General features: G+C 36.8%; 1 protein-coding gene across 1 annotated transcript; it reads left to right on the forward strand.

Moving 5' to 3' along the window:
- Positions 1-216: 216 nt before the first annotated feature.
- GNPDA2 (glucosamine-6-phosphate deaminase 2) lies at positions 217-7,944 on the forward strand. The gene is made up of 8 exons (XM_053940791.1): positions 217-366; positions 1,292-1,356; positions 1,772-1,939; positions 2,241-2,338; positions 2,809-2,991; positions 3,304-3,488; positions 3,582-3,756; positions 6,917-7,944. The coding sequence occupies exons 3-8, from the start codon at positions 1,812-1,814 to the stop codon at positions 6,973-6,975; spliced, it is 828 nt and encodes a 275-aa protein (XP_053796766.1). The 5' UTR covers positions 217-366; positions 1,292-1,356; positions 1,772-1,811; the 3' UTR covers positions 6,976-7,944.
- The last annotated feature ends 2,176 nt before the right edge of the window (positions 7,945-10,120 follow it).

Here is a 10,120-nt window from a genome sequence, read left to right on the forward strand (position 1 = left end):
AGATCAAAATGTGCTCCGCAGCAGAGGGGCTGCAAAGGAGCTCTCGAGCACAGCCGTGCTCCAGGCTGGAGCGCCCCGAGCCCCCCGTAGCTCCCGGGCCCCTCGGCTGGGGTCGGCCGAGCGCTCCCTCGCTCCCGGACGCACAGGCCCGGAAACGGACACGGCCAAAGGAGCCCATTTCCCGTCCGCGCCTGGCGCTTCCGGGTCGCGCGCCGGGTTCCGCTGGAGGCGGCGGGGCGGGAGCTGCGGGGCGGGCGGCGGTTCCCGTCCACCTGCTCCTGCTCCTCCTCCTCTTCCTCCTCCTCCTCCTCCGCTTCATCTCGTCCTCGTCCTGGTGCCGCTTGTGACCGCCGCGAGCTGTCCCGGGTGAGCGGGGCCGGGCAGGGCGCGCTGTCGCCGGCCGTGCGGGTGCCCGCGGGCGGGAAGGGGAGGCCGCGGGGACCCGGGGCTCTGTGCCGGCGGCGCTCCGGCTGCAGGTCTCTTCCTCTGCCAGTATAGGTTTATCACCCCACCATCGCCAAAAAAAAAAAAAAAAAAAAAAAAAAAAAAAAAAAAAAAAAAGTGTCCTTTGCAGAAAATTCGTGGTGGTTCTGCTGCTGTCCGTGGGTCCCTGCTCTTGAGAGCATCCTCGTGTTCCCAGCGTAAAATTGCCGGGATTTTATAAAACCGGCCTAAAGTCTGTTCCTGCTGGCCAGCTTTTCCTTCTCGGGGATGTATGTTTACTCTCTTGGGTATGTGCGAATAGTGTTTCCTCGGCAAAGGTGAGTTTGACTTGTCACGGCTCAGCTGTCCAGGGCGATGGAGCGGCACAGGCAGCCCACGGTGATGATCACTTTCGTCCTTCTTTAGTGGGCCAAACATGGTACCCTGTTAAGTACTTAAGTTCATATTTGTTTTGAAAGAGCCACTCACTTTGGGTCAGCTAAAAGCAGTGTGGTCTGTCACACCGGTGGCCCTAGGCTTCTGGCAACTGTGTTGTGTTCTGGCTAATGCCGAGCACACCCAGACATGGGAAAAGAAGAGAAACACATCCCGAACTGGGGAAAGAGCCTCAGTCTTTCTGGTGTAATTACCGGACTCTGTTAAGCAGAAATTCATGGAAAATAAGTTTCACTTAAATGCAGGAGATGCTTGTATGCTTCTAGCAACCAAGCTTGTTTTCTGGCTATTAATCTTAAAAGTTGACACAATTGCACTCAAAGCCTTTTAAATTTCTGTGAGTATTTTTTCCTGTGAATTGTGAACATTTCAAATATCTCTAATGCTTTAACTTTTTTTTTTTTTTTTGCAGATTAATAAACTTACTGAAGCATTGTTAAGGAGCTAGAATGGGAGTGAAAATTTAATCCCAATTAGGTATTTTGATTATAGGAACATGGGATTACTCTGGGTCCTGTTTTTGAAGTTGTAGGCATTCAGCTGGTCATAAGAAACAGAAATTAATCTTGGTATTTAAGTATTTCCTCTTTTCTCATGGTAACAACAAAAATATTGAAGTTCAAAATGGCTTGTTCTCATCTTGTTTTAGCTTTTTCCTATTAATTGTTTAAATTAATCTCTGAATTTAATAAATATTTTGGCTGCAATCTATCATTTGGATTCTGGACAATCAATTCTCTTGATTGTCCAGCTTGAACTAGGACTGCAAGAATATGGTATGCTAATCCAAGTCATTGGTATGGAAGATGATTTTTTTTATCTCCTCCGTAATCTAAGAGTTTTACAACTACTTATGTGGTGCTTATTTTTAAAACTACAACATTCTCTCCAGGTTTAAGTTTGTTTTATCATACAAGTTCTTCACTGCCATAATGAGGCTAGTAATTCTTGAAGATTATGATCAGGCTAGTGAATGGGCAGCCAAATACATCTGTAATCGTATTATCCAGTTCAAGCCAAGTCAAGGAAGATACTTCACGCTTGGTCTACCAACAGGCAAGTTTTATTCAAAGTCTTTGTAAATAACTAAGCCTAGAACAATGTTTGTATCACTGGTAGCAGATACAGTATTTAAAAGAACATAAGTATTTTTGGTAATATTCTAACTTTTTTTTTTAAATACGGATTTGATTTCTGTGAAAAGTTGTGATAGTTTGAGAAACTGATAAATACTAAATGAGAAACAGGAGACTGCTTGTATGTTGAAAAGCACTGTAGCAAAATTTGACTGTGAAAACATTTAAATACATGGAAAATGTGCAGATACACTGAACAGTAGAAAATTTTTATTTAACAGGGAGTACACCTTTGGGATGCTACAAAAAGCTGATAGAATATCACAAAAATGGAGATCTCTCTTTCAAATATGTAAAGACTTTCAACATGGATGAATATGTAGGTAAGATGTGCTATTATTTGAGAACATACTGTACTGTTATTATTTTTTTTTCCTTATAAAAACTATTAAATACTTTGTCAAAGTACCAGGTTAGTCTAATATGTTTGTATTCCTATATTGGACTGGTGTCCCAGCACTTTTCTCTGTTCCTTTATCTACAAAAATGCAAAAATAAACACTGGGCTAAATCCAGTGCTTCACAGTACTTCTGCAGAAATTATGTTGTCATGTAATACTGGGACTGCATTCCTATTGAAGACTTTACACTCTGGGATAAGATGTATGTGGAGGGAATGTAAACCAGTTACTTTGTACGTGCCAACAGGAAACGTTTCTTCTTGATGTAGTTTCAAATTTTGCTTTATTTGACTCAGGTTTGCCTTGCATGTATCTACATCTGTTACATACAGACTAGAAGTAAGGCTGTTTTAAATCTTGTCATATAGTAATTTCACTATAAATCATTTCAGGGCTTCCCAGAAATCATCCAGAGAGCTATCACTCCTATATGTGGAATAACTTTTTTAAGCATATTGACATAGATCCGAATAATGCTCATATCCTTGATGGGAACGCACCAGACTTACAGGCGGAATGTGATGCATTTGAAAAGAAAATTGAAGAAGCAGGGGGGATTGATCTGTTTGTTGGAGGTATGAGGAAATGCTCTATGGTTAGGTACAATTCAAGCACATACACTGATTCTTTAATCACTATTTTTATGACTTGACTAAACCCCAGATTTTTCAATTATTGTGTAAGGAAGTTCTGTGTCTAACAAAGAATCAGTATAAATTCCAAAACCAGAATGGTTGGTGTCCAAGTTTCTAATGACTTAAGTAAGTTTTTGTTGAAAATGGGGAATCAAAAGGAAAGGATGAGCCCTTTTTTATTCATTTACAATGTTTGAGGATATGTGTTGACTCTCAGGTCTGGAATGATTTATTTTTTTTAACTTTGAAAAGGCATTGGTCCAGATGGCCACATTGCATTCAATGAACCCGGATCAAGTTTGTCTTCAAGAACAAGATTAAAGACTTTAGCAATGGACACCATTTTGGCAAATGCTAAATACTTTGATGGAGACTTATCTAAAGTACCAACTATGGCGCTAACAGTTGGTGTGGGTACAGTGATGGATGCTAGAGAAGTAAGAACTCATTTAGTTCTAGTTGCATGTGTGTTTTCAAAATAAGTTGGTATTGATACTAGGATTGAAAGTAAAGAGACCTTTGTTTTGCAGGTAATGATTCTTATAACAGGTGCACATAAGGCTTTTGCATTGTACAAAGCAATTGAAGAAGGAGTCAATCATATGTGGACAGTTTCTGCTTTCCAACAACACCCTCGCACTATCTTTGTGTGTGATGAAGACGCTACTTTAGAACTAAGAGTTAAAACTGTGAAGTACTTTAAAGGTGAGCACTGAATCAGAGGTCACGTTTACACAAAACTGACAGCTTTGAAATTATACTGATTTAAATCTGAGCATTCCAACACTTTGCACTCACTAATTATAATGTTATATATTCAAAATATAAATATTAACTTATTTCTTGTGTTTGGAAAATTGCCAGGAGGCATAAGTTGTGCTACCTACATTCCAAACAAATCTACTTGGGAAGAGTATTTCCTTTGCTTTCAGTTTGAAACAATAATTTAGTAATCTTTAACTTTAAACAGCAGCAATCTGGTGTTCCAGAATACAGATCTTAAGTATACTGGAAAGATTAATTAAAAAAAAATCTTAATACATTTATTAATCCTGATACATTTCCATGCTGCTTTTGCTATATGCTTTAATGTGATGTCTAGTAAACTGTGATACAGAGTTTGAAGCCACCTGAGAACATTTTTCATGTGCAATTAGCATAACAATCTATACTGCCTTTGAAAACATTGCACCCTTTTACTGTGTGTGTTTTTTGTATTTGTAGAAGGTATATTGGGGCAAACTTAAAGTCAGGATATTTGATAGTAATGGAGACTTCCTAGACTGAATTCTGTTTGACTGAGACAGTAGAAGCTGAGAAAAGTAGTTTTCTCCTGACTGTACTAGCACAGGACATGCAATTGTGTGACTCACTTGTTGTTCTCACTAGCATGGGTACCTGTAGTATCTGAGGTATCAGAGATCAAGACTGTCATTTATTAAATTCTTTTATAGAGCATTATATCACCAGTGCTCATATAAGTACTGGTTTGCAATTTGGACATTTCTGTGATACTTATCCTGATACCTCTTGTGGCCAGCTTGTAAATTTTGTATTTTTCAATATCCTGTTCTCTGCTATGTATTTGTGGGGTAGGAGGGAGGATTAGTCTTTTCTTGTATCACATTGCTAGATAACACTTACTGTTGTTTTCAAAGATAAACTTCTCTAATTGCTTGGATAAGTTTTAAATATTATCCTGTATTTTACATAAGCAGAGGCTTTGCTTGGGAAACACAAACCTAATGTAGAATCACTAAATATAAATGACACTGAACATTGCTTTAAAAAACATCAAGGGCTACAATTTATGAATGTGTGCTATTGTGTCACTGTATTTACCCTGTAATACACAGCAATAGAACTTTTAAAAAGATGGTTTACTTTAAACTTACTTAATTTTACCTACTCTCAAATCAGTGAGATTTTTTCCCCTTTTAAGATGGAGAAGAAGTCAGTGTGGGTCAAATTTCAAATTATTTCTAAATCTTGATCTTCAGGTTAGACTTCTTAGGGAAGCTAGGTAGTTCTTAATATTGCTATTCATGGTAGTGATTTATGGAGATTTTTCACCACTTAAAACTTTCATTATGAAACTGCATTTTTTTTTTTTTGTTTTATGATGATGTACTACACTGTCTGGTAAACAGATTAACCTATCCCATTTTTTCTAACTTTCTGAAAACCTCTAATAGGCTAAAATTATCAAGTGTGCTTATAGTCTTACTTGCAACTTTCTTGAAGAATGAAACAGAAAATGAATTTTTAATTTACTGATTTATCTGCAGATAAGTTCATTCAGGATAGTTTTTTCCATACTTAAACATGCTCCTCTTAAACCTGTGTGCAGAAATCTGTTTATTCAAAGCATACTTGAATATCCAGTGGGACTTTCCATTGAAGTAATTGTTTTGGCATCTAGCAAGTCTGGTGCATTCCTTTAAAAAAATCTTTTGTTTCTCACTGTTTTTCCTGTAACATTTTCACTAACAGGATTTAAGTATCCTTCATTAAGTATGACAAAAGCTATACTTTGAAACCATTTTTCATGCATCTAGGAAGTGGATAATCATTTCATTTCCCCTTTTTAGAATAGGAAAATATTGGTAGGAAGTTAAATGTTTTAAAGCTCAAAACACGTTTCTAATTTGTATAGTATATGCAGCTGTTACTCTTTCTGGACAAACGACTTTTATGTCAAATGTATATTTAAGTTTTTGTCACTGTTAAACTGAAAAAATATTACACTTGATCTGACATCTGTATTTTATATTAAATCATCACATAGTGATTAGTAATAGATGCTGCATAAGATGCATTTTTACCTACATTACCTACAGTAATGACCTTAGATTATAGTTAACTCAAATTTCATGTTGCTGCAGTGACACCAAGGTTGCCACCAGCTGCATCATGTAGCAAAGGTATTTGAATATTCTTTGCCATAGATAATAAATATGCCATACTGTGAAATTTCTTTCACGGTTTTTAAGAAAATTACTTTTAGTGTTTAGTGCATATTTTAATTTTAGAAGTTAAATCTTTAGTTCAATACTAAGATGGACTTTTACTTTGCAGATTGTGAACACTGATCATTACTGTTATTAGTCCTCAAGGTGAAATGAGGTTAAAAACCTGCCAGTGATCCAATGTCATACATACCTAGATGTAGGTAACATTTTTACTAAGTTATAGCAAAGTTAAGAAGGAAGCATCTTTTTTATTAATTGCACTTCAGCATTTATCAGAATTAAAGCAGTTGAAGAGGAAAAAAAATAACCCCCCTAATCATAGCTATGGAGGACTTGTATAGAAAGAAAGAGAAAGCCCAGCTACAACAGGAAACAGTTGAACTGCTGAAATTGAGTCTGCACTAAGAGTCTGGATAATTTAATTTGATTTTGCCTGTCTAGGACCACAAGTACATGATAATTATAAAGACAGTATCACCACAGTGCTAGAAGATTGCAGAAGAACTTAAGCTGTCGAAGTCTTACTGTGTGTGCATCTGATTTTTATGGCAAATTGTGGTGTGAGGGAATTGCATTGCTGTTACACAGTTTTTAATCCATGGAAGATATATTCAGTTCATTTGGAAGTATTCCAGATGTGTTTTTTGGGTCTGTTGTCAGGGAAATATCTGGTCCATGCTTAGCTGATACTGAATATGTCATTAGTATGCAAGTGATACAGGAATATATCTGCTGTCTCTGACTCTGAACTAGTTTAAATAGCCATTGTTGATCTCTTCAATGAACTATTTAAATGTATACTGTGAAGCAAATTCCAAATAAAAATGTGGATAGAAGAACATGTTAACAAAGTATAACTAATGTAAAGCTGGCATTGTTGCTTTCCCCCCAAGGTTTAATGCATGTGCACAATAAGCTTGTGGACCCACTGTACAGTATGAAAGAAAACTGAAAGAAGACTGAAGAGGAACTCCATGTGGGTCAGCAGCAACAGTTTTAGGTAGCAGATGAGTTCACTGCTATGCAATATGCTGAAAACTGTTTAAAATGGGAAATCCTAGGTACTGTATTTTTAAAAAGGTCCAATATCTGTACATTCACATTCCATCTGTTTGCTGTGTTGTGCATTTTCCTTTAACATTTGGAGCTCTGCTGTTTGCTGACATCACTAAATGGCAAAGAACAAACTTGGGAGAGACTGCACGTTATGTAGAGAGGAGAAAAGCAGAGCACTTACTCTAGCACATCAATGTATTGCATCTGCCTCATGTTAGAGATGATGAAACTTCCATTTCCCAGAATTCTTAATTTTTGGCTTGGGTAGTGTAATTACATTTTGCATTTGTGTCTCTAGGCAGAATGGTTTTGCCCTTTGCTAATACTATGGACTTGTAATAGTTGTACAATTTCTACTATGAAATGTTCTGTTTACATATATCTTATGTACACTGAGCTTTTGCACTTGGTTGCCTTAAATTTGTCTTAAACAGTTTCTGGGCATCTCAAGTCCTGCTGTATATTTCGGGCAAATGAAGATACAAAAACAGTGCCTAAAAATGCACCAAATTCTTTGAAGTTACAACTTGCTCCACGGATAAAAATATTAAACTTCTACAATAGCACTTTCTCCTCTCATGTACTTCAAATTACTTTAGGATCTTTATATTTTTGGTAATCAAGCTTTATACATAAGGAAGAAATCTCAGCATTCCTTCCTGGAGGTACCTGGTCAATTATATAACTGATGTTACAATTAAATGCCTGAAAAGGGCTTAATTTACAGGACTATAATGTCTGCAAATGATCATTTAAAGCCAACTGTTAATCACTTTTTCATTAGATCATTATAAACATTGAGCTGTTACAAGGAATGTTATTTCCTACTTTGAATATAAGTAAAACCTAAATATAAATCTCTTAAGTTTCAAAATTGTTTCATTTCTAATATAGTCATGAGCAAATACTTCAGAGTTTCAGGGAGTGATTAGGCACCAAAGGAGAAAGGTAAGAGTTTACTGATGAAGACTTTTTTTTTGGAAAGGCCTTGTTAAAAATACTCACTGCAAGAAAGTACAACTAAGCAGAACTTTAACAATTTAACTTTTCACCTAAATGTCAGGGATATAGTCTTTATTACAAAATCTTTATTACAAATCATTGTCTCCCCAGGGATGTGGTAGGCTCACCTTTCATCTAGGCAACTTTTCTAGACTCATGTAGGCTCACCTTTCTCATAAATGGTCTTGCAGGATACTTTCAAATCTGGACTGTTCTCTGATTCTATGAAATTACAAAAGCGTGGAAGAATCCGTCTGTAGCACTGTAAGAAGCCGGGCCTAGTGTTTCAATTCTCAACAATACACTGAACATCCATCCACACATTTAAAACAGGCTTTCAGCTTTAAGGTTGAGTTTATGCATGTGTATTTTTGAAGCATAATGCAACACTGTGTGGAAAAACTGCTTTTCAGACTGCTTTTCAGAAGAATGCTGTTACAGGTAATGTATGACTCAAAACACAGTGTTAGGTTTGCCATTAGACTTTACAGCTAAGTAAGTTTATAAGCAATTCTATTACAAAAAGTGTGAAACTGAAAGTAGTAATGAGTTTAGGTTAGTATTAAAGGAATTGAATCAGGCTTCATCTTGATCATACTTCACGTGGCAAAATGGAGAATTCTTTTGAAACTATATTCTTTCTTTATTCCAGCACACCTTTCAGTCACGTGCCTTGCCTAGCACCCTTACTCATTAAAGCCGTTTGTGTTCTCAAGATGTGCGAGATCACAGAATTAGTATCTTTCTCCCTTTTAACTACCCGACCTTCTGTCAAACACAGGCCGGTTTAAATACTGGTACAGCAGAACCTGTCTGTCCTTGAGTGGGTCTGGGACTGTTATTGTCTCTTTTAATGCAGTTTTTCATTGTTCTCCAGCTTGTTTCTCTTGTTATACTATTTATTTTTTCATTTTAACTGCTATATTATGTTATTTTTTTAAGCACTACCATATTGTTTCCATTATTTCATTGCTTAAGATACTTCCAATCATTTAATGAAATATCACTTATTCAGGAGAGTACCTTCCAAACTTGTCAACTACTAAGAGCAAGTCAACCCTTTAAGCTGCATAAGATTTTACCTGTTACTCTGCAGTAATGGCAAAGCAAGCATTTTCAAGTTCAGGAGTAAAAGTAACTTAAAAGTAAATTCTAAGTTAGCCTAGCACATCAAGGTTACCATTTTATTCTTCTTCTCGTTTTAAAGTATTTCCAAAGGAAAGGGGGAAATGAAAAAGTACTGGACAGAATCAGGTACATTTTGTGTCAAAAAGTAATACTTCATGTACTTTTACAGGTTCTGACCAGTTCATTTAAAGTTCTTGTTCTCAAAACTGATATACGTACAAGTCCTCTCAGAATTAAGACTACAGTTTGTATTTTTTTTCTGCCTCAGGTGACTATAGTAAAGCTAAAACAGATTCTCAAGGCAGCTCTATCCATCTATGTAACTCATTTAATTAGGTAACATACACTTGATGTGTCTGTCACTCAGCAAGGATATGATTTACTGTTTGGATAATGTCTAGCTCACCTTTAGCTTCTGCCTTATTCCTCAGTACAGAACCAGTGCTGGTAGGTCTAGTTCAAGGAGTTGTTTTAGCTCCTTTGCTCCTAGCATGCATCCCTGCAGCTCTAGTTCCTTAAATGCTAGCTTTTACAGGGGAGAAATAATAAATGTGTTAGAGAGCCTTTATCCACAGCATCCTTTCTTCAGGGTCAGTAGCAGCAGCTTAGGTACTTTAATAAAGATACAGATACCTTGTTCACATCCAGATCTTTGGTTTTTCAGTGCACCTGAAACAGCCTCTAATTAAAAAAAAAAAAAAAAAAAAACCAACCAAAACACAACCAAACAGAAAAAAGCCCCAATAAACCATTAAAGTATCAGAATTCCCTGTCCCCTTTTTCTGTACTCTGAAACTAATACAGGTTGAAAGGGAACATGTCCTGTTCAATTCCATCCCTCCAAAGATCTTCCCAATTCCTCCTTGTACACAGGCTGAAATAAAACCAGCTTATGATTAAAGTGTAGGTAC

This window comes from Vidua chalybeata, chromosome 4 (assembly GCF_026979565.1).
Source record: "Vidua chalybeata isolate OUT-0048 chromosome 4, bVidCha1 merged haplotype, whole genome shotgun sequence".
In the NCBI taxonomy this organism is placed as follows: Eukaryota; Metazoa; Chordata; class Aves; order Passeriformes; family Viduidae; genus Vidua; species Vidua chalybeata.